The sequence below is a fragment of the Peromyscus californicus genome, unplaced genomic scaffold (assembly GCF_007827085.1).
Source record: "Peromyscus californicus insignis strain IS unplaced genomic scaffold, ASM782708v3 Scaffold_4__1_contigs__length_199733344, whole genome shotgun sequence".
Classification (NCBI taxonomy): Eukaryota; Metazoa; Chordata; class Mammalia; order Rodentia; family Cricetidae; genus Peromyscus; species Peromyscus californicus.
In genome coordinates, this window is record NW_026294562.1 from 102,412,369 (window position 1) to 102,428,630 (window position 16,262).

The 16,262-nt window shown below is 41.3% G+C and overlaps 2 protein-coding genes across 4 annotated transcripts in view; one reads left to right on the forward strand and one right to left on the reverse strand.

The window, feature by feature from the left end:
- The window catches only part of C2cd3 (C2 domain containing 3 centriole elongation regulator), a 118,350-nt gene extending 113,532 nt beyond the window's left edge, over positions 1-4,818 (reverse strand). The window contains exons 1-2 of one of the 3 annotated variants that reach the window (XM_052713991.1): positions 4,569-4,818; positions 1,964-2,233 (exon numbers count right to left, since the gene is read on the reverse strand). In XM_052713991.1, coding sequence (XP_052569951.1) covers positions 1,964-2,233; positions 4,569-4,623 — 325 coding nt within the window. In that variant the 5' untranslated portion in view covers positions 4,624-4,818. Of the gene's footprint in view, positions 1-1,963; positions 2,234-4,568 lie in introns of those variants that run through there. The other 2 variants (XM_052713992.1, XM_052713993.1) reach the window with 2 other exon arrangements.
- Positions 4,819-5,091: 273 nt separating this feature from the next.
- Ppme1 (protein phosphatase methylesterase 1) overlaps positions 5,092-16,262 on the forward strand; it is a 57,122-nt gene continuing 45,951 nt past the window's right edge. The window contains exon 1 of the mRNA XM_052713995.1: positions 5,092-5,344. Coding sequence (XP_052569955.1) covers positions 5,244-5,344 — 101 coding nt within the window. The 5' untranslated portion in view covers positions 5,092-5,243. The remainder of the gene's footprint in view (positions 5,345-16,262) is intronic.

Genomic DNA, 16,262 nt, shown 5'->3' on the forward strand with positions numbered 1-16,262 from the left:
AGGGTACAGGAGAGGAGGGTACAGGAGAGGAGGGTACAGGAGAGGAGGGTACAGGAGAGGAGGGTACAGGAGAGGAGGGTACGAGAGAGGGGGGTACAGAGTAGAGGGGGGTACAGGAGAGAGGGGGGTACAGGAGAGGAGGGTACAGAGTAGAGGGGGGTACAGGAGAGGGGGGTACAGGAGAGGAGGGTACAGGAGAGGGGGGTACAGGAGAGGAGGGTACAGGAGAGGGGGGTACAGGAGAGGAGGGTACAGGAGAGGGGGGTACAGGAGAGGAGGGTACAGGAGAGAGGGGTACAGAGAACAACAATAGCACAGACCCCCCCCCCCCCGCCCCATTCAGAAACAGTCACATTCCCCAAGTTTTCAGTTACAGTGGGCATTCCTATGAAGGAAGTATAGACCGCTTGGCTCCTGCTCTTCTTTTCATCTATTTCATTTATTTATTGTTGGAGGGGACACTGCCACCGTGCACAAGTGGCAGTCAGAGGACCTCTGTAGGAGTCAGTTTTCTTCCTCTACCATGTGGGACCTATGCCTCAAATTCTGGTGCTCAGGCTCCGTGGCAAGTGTCTGTGCCCTGTGAGCCAGTTCCCCAGCCCACCGTAGCTCTCTTTTCTAGAAAACCTGCCATGGTTATGTTGACAGCCGGCTCACTCTTACAGGGTTCACCCCATCTGTGTCCTATTCAAACACTACCTTTCCCATGATCTCTTTTCCAACTAGAAAATGAAGTTTGGGCATGGACATATTATTTTGTGTTAGGCTCCTTCAAATTACTGGTAGGAAGATTAAAGTCCAGAAAGATGAAATGGCTCATTCAATATAAAGTAGAAAGAGCAAAAAGCAGAAGTAGGATTCTGGTTTCCTAATAATTTACATGCTTGCCCTTTTTTGACAACCTACAAGAGTCACATTTCTCTATGTATGGGGTAATTGCATACATACTGCCACACACGGCCTGGCATCACTCATTAACGCCTTATGTGAGTTCTTCTTGAGAGAGACAATACTTTAAAACTTTCTCCCCCAGTTCCTCGAATACTATCTGTGTAGACCTTACACCTACAGTGTAGCAGGTACTGGACTGGTCACTTCATATTTTTTCAATCAAGTTCCATGATAATTCCTAATAGGAACATACTATCCTCCCCACAACAGGAAACTGAGACTCTACATTCTTAAGAAACCTCCTAGCCTGGCCGACTGGCTCACACCTTTAATCCCAGCACTCAGTAGGCAGAGGCAGGTGGATTTCTGAGTTTGAGGCCAGCCTGGTCTACAGAGTGAGTTTCAGGACAGCCAGGGCTACGCAGAGAAATCTTGTCTTGAAAAACAAACAAACAACAACAACAAACCCAAACAAAAACCTCCTAGCATCACACAACAATCCAGGTCTGAATCTAGAGTTCAAACTTAACCGTCTGGACTTCAAATCTGTGTTCTTTCTCCTCAGCCAGTTTGCTTCTTCATGAAAATACCCAGATGGTCAAAGGCAGGTAGCTATTTGATGTCACTTTATAGCAGAGGAAAGAGGGTCAGAAATGTGAAAGTATGTTCCCCAAATCCTATAGTTCCTAACACCAACTTAATGTTTAGATGAAGCATAGTTATCTCACAAGATGTACAAATGAATGTATGACCGTTGATTCCGACATTAAAAGACACCTTTTTTCTTACTGACCTGTTAACCTTTCTCATTTGAAGATTTAAGTTTTACAAATAAATACGATTTACATTTAGATTTATCATCTTTCTGAAATCTGATGAGATTCAAAGTTATTCTTATGAACCCAGCACTAAAAAATAGTGGCAAAATCTAAAGACATTAGTCTCTGTCCTTGACTGTATGATCTTGGCAGGAAAGACAGTTTAAAGTTAGTCTTTGTTGAAATAATAGACTGCTGACTGCAAGCAGGTTTCCTATCAGGTTTGCAGTTAAGACAACAAAACAAGAGCATACCTGTTAGATACGAGGTGAACTGCTTTGGACCACAACGGATAGCATAACGGGTAGTCGTTCTCACAGCTTTTGGTTCAGTCTGCAATGCATCCCTGGGACAAAAGAGGGTGCCATCTGATGTTTCTCCCCACCATCTTACTCGGACAAGTACACAAGTGGGAGGCTTCGCAATCTTCCAGACGACTTTATTAATAGTAAGTTTGAGAAAGCAGCGTAACTGCCCTTCAACCAGAGGTGGCAGGCTTGTGGATGGTGAAACGTCACTCAAACCTACGGAGGAATGCAACACAACTGAGTTAAAATCTAGACTAACTATGGAATTTTTTTTTTTTTTTTGAGACAGGATCTCACTAGGTAGACTTAACCTATCTGGAACTCACTTATGTAGACCAGGCTAGCCTCAAATTCACAGAAATCCACCTACTTCTGCCTCCTGAGAGCTGGGATAAAGGTGTGTACCACCACACATGCTCTTTGAATGAAAAATAAACAAAACTACTTAGTGTCTACAGAGAAGGCTTTTCCTACCTGTTCGAATACTGAGACGTAACTAGAAAAACAGGACATAGACCAGCCTACCTGGTCATTTATAGGAGTTGGATACTAAGTATTTAGGTTGCATTCAGATCATTTTACGTAAGGAACTGTCCATGTAAGGCATATTAATCCAAACTTTGCTTTAATTGAAAGATATTACTTGAAAAACACAAACAGCCGGGCGGTGGTGGCGCACACCTTTAATCCCAGCACTCGGGAGGCAGAGGCAGGCAGATCTCTGAGTTCGAGGCCAGCCTGGTCTCCAAAGCGAGTTCCAGGAAAAGGCACCAGAGCTACATAGAGAAACCCTGTCTCGAAAAACAAAAACAAAAAAAGAAAAGAAAAACACAAACATAATTATTCAAGTGGACAGTAGTTGGAAGTTTTGTTAAATACTGCTGCAAATCCACAGTTAAGATACATTATCTTTATCTCATTCTTATTTTAAAACCAACATTAAACATGAAACAGTAGCTCCCCTGACACACAATTTAGTGTGAATCAACATAACTTAGAATTTCAGCAAAGACCATCTTAAATTATCTTTGCTGCCAAGATCACGCAATCAAGAAGGATGGAGACTAACATCTTTAGATTTGCTGCTAATTTTTTAGTTCCGGGTTTATAACATTTATTAACTTCAAATCTTAGTAGATTTCAAAAAGATGATGAATCAAAATGCAAATGAAGCCGGGTGGTGATGGCGCATGCCTTTAATCCCAGCACTCAGAAGGCAGAGCCAGGCGGATCTCTGTGAGTTCGAGGTCAGCCTGGGCTACCAAGTGAGTCCCAGGAAAGGCACAAAGCTACACAGAGAAACCCTGTCTTGAAAAAACCAAAAAAAAAAAAAAAATGCAAATGAAACAATAATTGCAACCCTGGTCTTCCTTTCAATCAGTACCTTTCCTGAAAGATTTAGAGAAGACTTTAAAGAAAAAAATACTTGCAAGGCTATGGCAGAAGGATCTCAAGTTCAAGGCGAGCCTGGGGTCCAGAGGGAGATCCTGTCTCAACAAATTAAAACATTTATGTATACGTCTTTCTATCTCTCTTTTTCTTTGGGGAGTGATCATATATCATAAGAAGAAAATATACTGAAATCTAGCGGATTAGTAATAAATAAGAATAGTTCTTTCAACTAAAACAAATAATTTGTGCTCTGTATAGTGGAGAAAAAAATCCACCACAAAGTGCAGGGATAATCTGCTGAGATATAAAAGTATGTGCATATACATGCATATAATAAGTGTACCTGTATATGCATATGCCATAGCAAGGTCACTCTATTCTATACTTCCACTGCATTTCTACTTTGACTTTCTTCTTATCAACCAATGCTTGACTGGTTTGACACTGGGAACACCAGCACTGGACATCTTTCTTCTCAGAAGCTCCATCATTGCTGGCAGGAAAGGCATTACCTTAAAATTGCCTTATTGATTTTTAGATAGCTTGCACAAGGTTCTTTCCCAGACTGTGGCTTCAGTTCAGTCCCTAACCCGATGATCTAATGTACCATCACTGTTCTCAATAGCGCTCTCCTCACTAAAGAGACAATTATAATCTCAAGAGTCAGGGTCACCCAATGTGACACAATGAAGATGGTCACATATTTAATTTTCGGTTTCATGATCTGCTCTGAGTTCCTACAGTAACTGCTGTCATTACGGCCAACAATCCCTATTCTTCTGGTCAGTTTGGGTTACTGATTTGAAGAAGTCCTATACCACACACGCTTTCATCATCTCAGGCTCTTCGGGAGATACTTATACCATTTCCCCCTACTCCAAATCCTACTACCACACATACATTTATCCTTGTCGTAAAAGACACTCTTAATTTTGTTGTTCTCCTATCCATACCTATTAATCCTCACTGCCTCATTTATCGACCCACAGGCACTATTTCTTTTCTATTCTTTAAAATAAAAGTATTGTCTTTTAACTTTCTAGTCGCCTGGATATTCTCTGTTCCGTCCTCTTTTGTTTTGTTTAACCGGAGCAGATGGAGGTCTCAGAATTCCTTTCGCCCTTTTATGCTTTCCTCAACTTTTCGACAGATAGGTTACCTCTCTTCTTGCGCCCACGGCCGCCCCCAGGCCCTTGGCCTTTCCGTTGTTTCATGCCGAGTCCGGGCCCTTCGTGACCAACTCAACACAGGTGCCAGCTCCTAAGCTGTGTGCTCCCGCCATCCCTTCCCACGGCGCCTGCGTTCCCCGGCAACGGGCGCCGCTGGGAAGCCTGGGACGCAGGAAGAAGCAACTCTCTCCAACAGTTCCCGGAAAGAGGTGCCAAGGGAAGGCGCCAATATGTTTTCCGGCGAGTAGACTACAACACCCAGAATGCTTTGCCTCCCTACCTTTGCGACGTTGCGGCAGGGCACCTGCAGCTGCGCAAGCGCAAAATGGTACACCATTTGAGGACTCCATTGTCCAGCATGCATTGCCTTCAGGAGGACTCCTTCTTCCGTCGAGGGTTGTCGAGTTCTCTGTTAAGAGTCTGAGGGATCCGCAGACTCCGTTACCCAGTTTCCTTTGTGCGAAGCTGTTGCGCACTTCCGGTGGAAGCGCCGAGTCGAGGGGGCGGGGTTTACTGAGCCAGTGGGCGGTAGGCGGCGCTGCCGGTGTCTGGGTGCTGTCCAAAGGCGACTGGGCGTCGTTAGAGGAGTGAGCTGTGACCGATTGTACTGCACGTATCGTGGGACAGAGCTTCGGCCACTGTTGTCGACGTGCGGCCTCTCCTTGATGTCGGCCCTCGAAAAAAGCATGCACCTCGGCCGTCTACCCTCTCGCCCTCCTCTGCCCGGCAGCGGGGGCAGTCAGAGCGGAGCCAAGATGCGGATGGGGTACGTGACTTGTACCTCTCTCCCAGGAGGCCAGGCCCAGGCCATTGGAGAATGGTGTCTGGGCGTTCAGAGTACCATGGGAAGGGACGCTGTGAATTGGAGGAAATGCTGGCGTTGGCCTGGAGATGCTTAGATGGAGTAGAAGGTAGATTCGGGGACTAGATGAGGCGCTAAGGGAATAGAAATTGGAGGACGGAAAACATTGTTGGAGAGAGAGAGAGAGAGAGGAATAAGGACAAGATTGAGAAAGATGAAAGGATAATTTAAAGAGATGATGGGAAGCAACTCCAGAAGTGATGAGATTGGAGATAGAGTGAGACAGTGAGATGAGAAATCGGCCATAGTTGAGGGGAATAGGGAATGACTGAGAAAAAAGTTGAGGGGAATTGGTGGATCAAGTAAGTTGTTCAGGAGTAAGAAGACTTTCACCTGAGGGGTATAGAAAAAAGTTTCCAGAAATGTAAGAGTTGGGTTCAGAGAATGAGAGAGTGAACTAAAAAGCTTGGAGAACAGGCCTAAAGAAAGGTAGAGAACATGGCTAGGAGACTGTTAAAGGGAGTGAGCCAAGAGGCTAGGGAAATAGGTGGGATGTGATGAGGAAGACAGCTGAATTTGGAACAGTGACCATTGATCTCCAGAGACTGAGAAATAACTAGGATTAGGTTTGTTAAATGGAAGCACTGGGGAGGTAAAATCTGGGAAGCTAAAAGAGAAAGATTTGGGCAATTGTTTGTTGTTGGTTTTTCCAAGCAAATGGAGCCTGAGGGAAACTATGTGCTGGTCTAGAGATTTAGAATTAGTGAAGCACTGAGAGTAGCCATAGAATGGGGGCAAGCAGTTTGTTGGAAAGGGAGGTGTGTGTGTGTGTGTGTGTGTGTGTGTGTGTGTGTGTGTGTGTGTGTGTGATGTGTTTAAAAACATTTATTCATATTCGTGGTTTTGAGAATGGAACCCAGAACTAGACAAATGCCACATCACTGAGCTACACTCCCAGCTTACCAGCTGAGTTCCTGAGAGAAGCTTTGGAAGTTTAGGTCCTTGCCAGACTTGTGCCGAGTTACAGCATACTTGGTTGCTGGAGAAAGCATGATAGTTGAACACACTAAAGAGAGTTGCTAGAAGGTAGAGAGAATTGAATAGTCATTGGGTTTAGAGGACTGCTGATTATAAAGCAAAAAGAGGGATGTGTTGGATTTGGGATTCAAGAGATAAACTGGTAGATATTCTTAGGGAAAGGATTGCCAAAGAGATTCATTCAGTTCCAAAGAAGCAGTATGTCCAAAAGATAACAAATGTCGTACTGTGAAGATTAACAATGGAATGAAGAGAAAGAGAATCCTGCAAAGTAAAACGGGAGGTGGGGGTGGAGGGTGGTGATATGGTTGGAAAGGTCAGAATCCAAGAGACCTATGGTCTATAAGTAGAAAAATGGAAATATTTTGACTGGAGATAGATTGATGGATGCATAATAGAAGGGGAAATGGAAGGCTTGTTATAAGATAAAGATTGGTCATGAAAAGACATAAAGATTGAGCTTTTAAGCTTTTAACATGAATAAAGAGAATATGGAAGCTGACTTATACCATTATTTTGGAAAATATCCTTAAAATTAATATAAAATTAATGATTATTCTTGTTTTATTTTTAGTTATTTTTTGGTGGGGGGGGCATGGCCTCACTATATAGCCAAGCCTAACTTTGAATTCTTGATCCTCCTGCCACACCTGGCTTAGTAGCTGTTTTTTGTTTTTCCTAACTACAATTCCAACTTTCAGTATACTGGTACTCATCTGTACAAATATATCTAAATGCTAGTTTTTAAAAACAATTCTATATGCTTGGGGTAAGTTTAAGTAGACCTCAGCACCTCACTTTATCAAAGTAAGTTTTCTGAAAATGAAGAATTGGGGGACAATACCAAGAGAAAATCTGTTCATTAAAAGATTTTTATAGGTGCTGGTACTTTATCCTTTTTAAATCAGTGCTTTGGTTTTATTGATTTAGGTCATTGCTTATTCCAGAAAATAAGATAATGCTTTAGAAAGATGCTGTTTGTTTGTTTGTTTGTTTGTTTGATATGGGTCTTGCTTGAAGCCCAGGTTGGTCTGGAATTGATCATCCTGCCTTGACCACCTATGTATTAAGATTACAGGTGTATGCCACCAAACCTGCAGAAAAATGCTTTGTTGTCATAGTGTTATGAAGAGAAGAGCAGATGTGTATGTGGTCCTCAAGTGTTATTTTCCTTTTCTTCTTCCATATTGGTCCATAAGCTTTCTAAGAAGTCTCATGCTAATAGTAAAAAGAGACTCTTCCTCTCAGAATCATAAAGCTGAAAGAAAACTTAGAAACTGTTCCATTTTACTACTGTGACTTGTGGTTGAGGAACCTGAGAGTCCTAGAAGTCTGTGTTTTCACTGTAAGGTAGACTCAAAGGCAGAGGAATTTTTTTTATTTTATTTTAAAGTAAATGTGAAAACCAAGACTCAAATATTCCTGCTACTAAGTAAGATGCACTTAAAAGTTAGTTGGTAGGGCTCTAGGTAGTATGATTAGGTGTCTAGACAGAGACCTATTGATTTGATTCATGGGTATCACCTTGCTTATACTTAACTTGAGTTGTGCATATTGTCACTCTCAGATTCATTTTTCTTACTCCTGATTTGACAAATCTCATTTCTGTCAGTTTAAAGCATCCATTTTTATTTCTCCTTCTACTTGCTTTTTGCTTACCACTTCCTCCCTGCCTTGGTTTGAGGGACACACAGTCTTACTGTGTTGTCCTGGCTGGCCTGGAACTCACTATATGTGGACCAGGTTGATCTTGAACTTGAAGGATTCTCCTGCATCTGCCTCCCCCCACCCCCCAAGTGCTGGGATTGCAAGCATTGACTGTCACACCCAACTGGTTTTTGTTTTTTTGCAACAGGGTCTCTTAGGCTGGCTCAAATTCTAGGCAGTCTTCTTTCTTTGGCTTTCTAGTACTGGGATTAGAAATGTTTACTGTGACATCCTGCTCTCTTGCCTCATTTTCACTAAACTTTATGTACATTTGTTTATTCTAATTTTATGAATTCCAAGTTTATAAATTTTCTTGAGTTTCCATCATTTGGTTTTTCAAATTTCACTTAGAAATTCCAATGTATTCATGGGTAATAGTGATATCACTTAATTTTAAAAATGTTTTGCATTGTCACTGCAACTTTATTATGTTATTTGGTTTAGTCTATTTACAGCTCTACAAAATAGATCCCCGCCCCCATCTATGGGTAAGGGAATTTTGTACCTGATCAAAAGTCACCCAACTAGTGTATGGTAGAACTAGCTTTAGTTGTTGGGATCCATTTCCTTTTCAAGTATACCAGTGCTGCTCTTGGGTAAGGCCTGAAATCCTGGGCATAATTCCTTAATAGATGCTCTTGGATAACACAGTCATATAGTTGTGAATTTATTACAGCTTTTGAAGCTACTCTCATTTTGGATTGGGTCCTTACTTGCCTTGCACCTCTGAAAGGCTTAAGGGGAGAACCTCTTAAACACTTCTGCTTGAGTGCATACCATTACTGTTGGAAAGACTACAGGGTAGTAAAGCTGTTCATTACTCAACTTGTTTATGGTTTATCGATAGTTTTACTTTTAAAGAAGATTACTTTGGATGCGTGTGGGTATACATAGGAATGCAGGTCCATGTCGTGCCAGAAGAGGGCATCAGATCCCCTGGAGCTGGAGTTACAGGTGGCTGTGAGCTACCCAAAGTGAATGCTGGGATCTGAACTCTGGTCTTCCACAAGAGCAGGGAGTGCTCTTAACTGCGTTATCTCTCTAGCCCCAATACAATTAAAAACAAAAACAAACTTACGTTTCTATAATGATTTAAGATAATGAAGTCAGTGCTTTTTTTTGTGTTCAATGAATTAAACCAGGGCAAGGTGGAGGGTTATTTTGCTTTCTTCCCCCATGCCCACTCTTTCTTTTTGAGTCAATATCTTGTAAACCCTTAATTCTCCTGACTGACAAAACACTGGGATTATAGTCAGGCACCATATGTTCAGGTAACATTTTCTTTTAACAAATGTCTATTGGCTTGTCTAATACCACAGAATCGGTGGCAGAAACAGCATTCAAACCCAGGACTCCAGATTTTTTAGTTGGTTGATCTTCTTAGACCAAAGAGTGTGGTGTTCAGAACAAGACAAATAAGGTCTAGCGCCAAGCTTGAGCGTTTCAATCAGCCAACCACTTGTCTTCCTAGAGTGTTCTCGTGTCTAACCCGGGAAGTTCTTCTGCTGACTTCAGATGGCTGTGAGCATGGGCTAAGACCTGAGAAAACACAAGGTTCCTGACCTGTAAGCTCTTGAGAGCTAGTGGATGTTACACTTGGAGAACTGTGGGAAGGGCTTTTTACTTTGTGAAATAAAATTCTTACATGATTAGCTGTTTTGGTTTTCTGCTGTAGGGTCTCACTACACTGCCCAGGCCAGTCACCAGCTTCTGGTCTTTAGGTATGCTCTCACCTTTGGTAGCTGAGACTATGGCTATGCAAGCTACTTTCCTCTCAAGCTATGTGTTTATTCATTTCTGGTAGTCTCTCGTCCAACTTTTAAAATGTTATGGACACCAGGTGTCTTAGGAAGGTTTTAATTCAGCCAGAAGGAGAGAAAGAGTACTGTGAAGTGATTTGCTGGAGGTCATAGATTGAGTTACTAAAAAACTAAATCCCTCTTGTTTCTGATTTGTTACTTTTTAAATTAAATTATATTAAAATAGATTATATGCACATGCATAATACATATACATATATAATTTATTTTAATATAATTATTATATTAAAATAGATTTTATATATTGTTTGTTTGTTTTTCAAAACAGGCTTTCTCTGTGTCCCCTGGCTGTCCTGGAACTTGCTCTCTAGATCAGGCTTCTTCAAACTCAGAGATCCACCTGCCTCTGCCTCCCAAGTGATGGGATTAAAAGTGTGTGCCACCACTGCCCAACAGAAATTATATTTTAATAATGCAAAATTCATACTTTTAATGTGTGCAGTTTGGGCTAGTGATAAAGGTTGCTGGTCGACCATGTGTTTAGCATGCTGGAGACCCTGGGTTTGATCCCCAGCACCACAATGAATAAATAATTGGTTTTATCAATTGGTTTATTCTGTCTCCCAGGCTGCACAATGATTCCCACTAATTTTAAACCGTTTTCATTGTGCACAGAGAAACCACCTAGAGCTGTCACTCTTCTCCAAACCCCTCGCAACTACAAATCTACTTTTGTTTCTGTGAATTTACCCGTTCTGGACATGGTGATCTTTGGTAACTACATTTTTTCACTTAGCACGATGTTTTCAAGATACATCCATGTTATTGCATGTATCACCATTTCTTTCTATGACTCAATTTATTCTATAGTATGGATATATACTCCCCTTTCAATCAGTTGATAGACACTTTTGTTGTTGTTTTACTTTATTATTCTTAGGAATAATGATATCATGAATATCTATATAGAGATCTTTGTGTAGAAATATGTTTACATTTATCTTGTGTAACTATCTAAGATTGGAATTATAAGGTCATATGTAAATTAGGTTGAACTTTTGAAGAAATAGCCAAGCAGTTTGCTAATAGTTCTTTACAGCTTTTCATGTATTAGGGATATTTTCTTGTTATTGGTATCAGAAATAGTTCCCAGTTGCCTTTTATTTTGCATATCTTTTTCCCATGTGAAAAAGTTGTTTTAAAATTATTTTGATATATCATCTGGAATATCTTGCTTTTGTATTTTAAGTCACATAAAAGCCCTTTCTCATTCAGGTTGTAAAGGAATTCCTATGTTTTTTCCTACTGCCTTTGTGGCTTGTTTTACATTTGTGTTAAATATACTGTGTTGGGTTAAGTGAGGAACAGGCCTAGTTTTAGCTGTCTACAGGTTGGGATTTTGTAATACTATTTCTTCGAAGTCCTTTTCCCATTATGTAAATTTCATATTAGTAAAGAAATTGTCCTTTCCTCATTGATTACAGCGATATCTTTCTTATGTGACACATTTCCACATAGATTTGTGGTTTTTTATGAAGTGTTTCTCCTTTTCTGTTGGCTTATTTGTGTCATTGCTATATTTTTCATGAGAGGAGATTTAGTAATCTGTCTTAACAGATGGAAAAGGTAGCTTTCCCCTCATTCACGTTTCTCTTATTGAATTCTAACAGAATAAACTTTTGTTGTTGTTTCAGAGACAGGCTCTTAACTATGTAGCTTAGACTAGCCTTCAGCCTCTTGAATGGTAGGATTGTAGGTGTGTGCTACCACTCCTGGGGTGGATACTCATTATTCATAGAATGGTCCAGAGTTGATTCCCTCATTATGTTCCCATTCAGTTCCCAGACTTGGTTTGACTTTTCTTTTGCTGCTCTTACAACAGTGGCTTTTCTTTTTTGCTTGTTAACAGTGTGATTGTGATGGTTGTTGCAATTCTGCCTGTTCCATCTTCATTTTCCAAATCAGTGGCATAGGAATGTGATTATTATGACTTGTTCAGACCAATGCTGATTCATTGCTGTCAGGAAAAGAATGAAAGAGCTGTGCAATTAGACATGTCTGTGTGGTAGTCAATGACTCCTACCCCAAATTCCAGCAGTAACAAGTGTAAGAGCCTGGATTATTATTTTTTTTCAAGACAGGGTTTCTCTGTGTAGCCCTGGCTCTCCCAGAACTCACTTAGTAGACCAGGCTGGCCTCGAACTCACAGAGATCTACTTGCCTCTGCCTCCTGAGTGCTATGATAAAGGCATGTGCCACCACCACCTGGCTTGAATTTTTTTTTAAACTACAAATTCCCTCTTCTTTTCTTTACACTATGGCTAAAGGAGGTGATTCCCACTGCCATCCTCTTATTGCCACATTCAAACCACTTAAAATTCACCTGAGAACTTCTGACAAAAGGTCTGTTGTTGCCTACTATCAGCAAACCTAGTTTTGTATTTCTAAAAGAGTAATTAGCTTTTGTTTTTGATTTTTAAACCTAGTGAGCTCGCCATAACTTGAGTGGTAGTTATAATAACTTGATTGTGATAGTGATAACTTGAGGGTAGGTTGGCAGGAATGGGGGAAGACAAGGCCTTTCAGGCTATGAAATAGTTTCTTTTCTTTATTATTATTGTTTTGTTGTTGTTGTTGTTTTTCGAGACAGGGTTTCTCTGTGTAGCTTTGTGCCTTTCCTGGATCTCACGCTGTAGACCAGGCTGGCCTCGAACTCACAAAGATCCGCCTGTTTCTGCCTCCCAAGTGCTGGGATTAAAGGTGTGCGCCTCCACCGTCCGGCTGAAATAGTTTCTTTTAGAAAAGAAACTTCTTTTTTCCTTTTTCTTCTTTTATTAATTTAATTTTATTTCATTGCATTGGTCTTTTCCCTGCATGTATGTCTGTGCGAGGGTGTTGGATTCCCTGGAACTGGAGATACAGACAGTTGTGAGCTGCTCTGTGGGTGCTGGGAATTGAACCTGGATCCTGGAAGAGCAGCCAGTGCTCTTAACAACTGAGCAATCTCTCCAGCCCCCAGAAGAAACTTTTTAAAAATTGTTTTAGTTTTTGGTGTCCCACAGTTTGCATGTCAGAGGACAGCTTGCCAGAGTGGTTCTCTCCTTCCACCATGTGCATCTGGGATCAAACGTGGGCTGACAGACTTGGTGGCAGCCACTTATCTGCTGACCCACTTTCCATCCCAAGAAGCTGTTAATTAATAAAGCCATTAAAAGGTTAGATGCCACACTTAGATGCTCCAAATGCAGTGTCGACTACTGTCTTTGGCACATGCCATCACTATATTTTGCAGATTGACTAAGAGAATGTGTAGAAAATTCCAGCCATTTCAAATCCCATCAGAAAAACTGATGTTGCTTCCTGTCAAGTCTTTTTACAACATATATCTGTGCATATCCTCAACCACAGACCTTTAGGGGTGTAGGTAGAAATCTGTGATTAGAAAGCCATGTAGCTCTGGTTGGCTATTTTTTCTCTGGCTGGACCTCAACCATCATGGTATCATAGAAGGAATGGTCTGGCACCAGATATACTTGAGTATATCCAATCTCCAGTGTTACCAAAAAGTGCCTCTCTGAGCCATCTTTAAAATGGAAATGCTATTATTGCAGAATTTAAAACCATGCTGGATACATAACAGAACCTATGCAGTTTCCTCCTTAATGCAAGATTTAAGTTAGATGATTTCTAATGGCTTGACTCAAATTGTATCTAGTTTTTTGAATTGCAACTTCTACTTTAAGAGTGTGTCCTTTTCACTAGTAATGGGCACTCCAACCCTACTACAACTCCCAGCCAGCCATCTGCTTGCTTTTTTCTGTTCTCTTTAAAGTACTGCTAATGAGGACATCTTAAAAGCAGCCCTGCCTTGATTGAAGTGGCTGGCTGCAATTAAACTTCAGTATTAGCCTCTGCTGCAATTCCTTGTCTAGAGCATTTGTGACGAGTGTCTGGGACGGCTCCTGTGAAGTCATGCCTCATCAGTAACTCTCTAAACAGATCTTCAGGTCTATTAGGCCTATTTATATTTGAGCCCTTTGCTTAAAATTTGCAACTTACGTTTCTTTTTTCTTGTTCTCTCAGGATAAAAGTTTTCTCGCTGCCCTCTTGCCTTAGTTGATGGTGTATGGTTTTCCTCTTTTGGTATCTTCTGGTAGGAACTGCACCGCTGTAGCTGTTTGGCCCTTGGAGGTAGACACTTAACATCTGACATAACCATGCTAATCTCTCTTCCTCAAGAGCTTCTTTAGGGTAGGTTTTTTTCCAGGGTTTTTTTTGTTTTGTTTTGTTTTTGACACCTTTAAAAAATGAATTTTGCCTTTATTTAGTTTTTGTGTGTGCACGCATGTGGGAGGCCAGAGAACAACTTGCAGGAATCTGGACCTCCCCTTCCACCCTGGGGGTCCTAGGGATGAACTCAGGTCATCAGGCTGCGTGGATGGCACCGTTCTCTGGTAAGCCATCACCAGCCCTTTCTGAAACTTGAAGTGCTGACCGCGGATAGATAGAGACCTGTTTACCCCATTCCTGTTTCCCCACTGGTACCTTGGAGATGGCATAGCCAGAGCTGTATTTCCTTTCCTATGAAAGTCTGTTAAACTTTATAGAGTAATAGATTTATACTTTAGTTCACCAAATCTAGGTACAGTAGGGGTGTCTATAAGACTTAAAACTAGATCATACTTGTTACTGGTCTCTTTATTGTAAGGATCCATTCCTGATTATCTTTTCCTTTTTTTTTTTGTTTTTTTGTTTTTTGTTTTTTGTTTTTTGTTTTTTGTTTTTTGAGACAGGGTTTCTCTGTGTAGACCAGGCTGGCCTAGAACTGGCTCTGTAGACCAGGCTGCCCTCAAACTCACAGATCCGCCTGCCTCTGCCTCCGAAATATCTTTTCTTCTGTGATTCCCCTAACCCGAAAGCAAGTCCACATAGGAGAGTATTATCGATTAGCAATTATTTCTACACTAGCTTCATTTTGTAGGACCTTTTTTTTTTTTTTCTTCTGCTCTTGCCCTGTTCATCTCTTGTTCTCTGACTGAAAACCATGTTGTAAGGAGATGCTACCTACATACTGGTGACTCTGCCAAGTTTAGGGACTAGATCAAGCTGTGCACTTTTTTTTTTTAAATATATCTTTTTTTTTTTTAAGATTTATTTATTTATTATGTATACAGTGCTCTGCTTGCATGTATCCCTGCAGGCCAGAAGAGGGCACCAGATCTCATTACAGATGGTTGTGAGCCACCATGTGGTTGCTGGGAATTGAACTCAGGACCTCTGGAAGAGCAGCCAGTGCTCTTAACCGCTGAGCCATCCCTCCAGCCCCAAGCTGTGCACTTTTAAGTGGAAGCATCGGAAGCTCTCTATACTTATGTCTCAGACAGTGGCATTAGCATTTTATTTGTTGGTTGATGATGAGTTTTGAACTCAGGCCATTATGTTCCTTTCCACTGAGCAACACGACCAGTCCACTGAAGGCTTTTTGCTTGTGCCAACTGCTACCTTTATTTTGCTTGCGGTCCCTTTTCCTTCACTTTCTTCTGAAGTCTTACTCTTGTGCAGCTCTTTGAGGCTGCCCCAGCCCTTTCTTTTCTCTCCCTGTCACCTGAGCACCCATAATATGTTCTGTTGTTTCCGCTCATTGTTAGTTTTTGTGTGTTACCAGTTGGTTTTACTCTTTCATCGTTACTATGTCAGACTTATGTGTGGTAAAGTAATGCAAATTGATGCTTCCCTTTATAAAATTCAAACTCCTGGAGTGCAGAAGGTTTTCTGTCTTTGATCCTTCTGTAGTAGCAAGGTAAAGAAATCCTTTTATAATTTGATCTGGTGAATACATAAGGTTCTCCTAAGGCTTTGTCTGGTCTGTGCACCCCCTGTGTGTCCTGCTTTCTGCTGTCTTTGTGGCACTTGGCCTTTATACACAGGGTCAGCAGTTTTCCCATGAAGGGCCTCATAGAACGGCTGTCACAGACCTTGAGTTCTGCTGTTGTAGGGTGAATGGATTTGTGCTCCAGTAGTACTTTATTTGTAGACACCGAGGTTTGAATATCAACTGCTCTTCTTTGCTCTTGTTCCTTTAAAACAACTGTTTGAGTTGGAATCCAAAGCAGGTTCCTACCTTGACCATAACATTTTCATATGTCATTAAGCAGTCTCTCTCTTCCTACCTTTCAGACATCACTTTCAACTCACGAGCCATACAGAAATAGAAGGATTGGCTTGGACTTGCCCGCAGACATGGTTTTCAACTCTATTTCAGTACTGTTGGTTCACTACTACTGTCCTGTAGAAGAAGATAGGTTTTAAAAAGCAAAGTACGATTCCCTTCTTGACTTGACTAATTAGCAATAATTACAGCAATCTTCACTTTATTT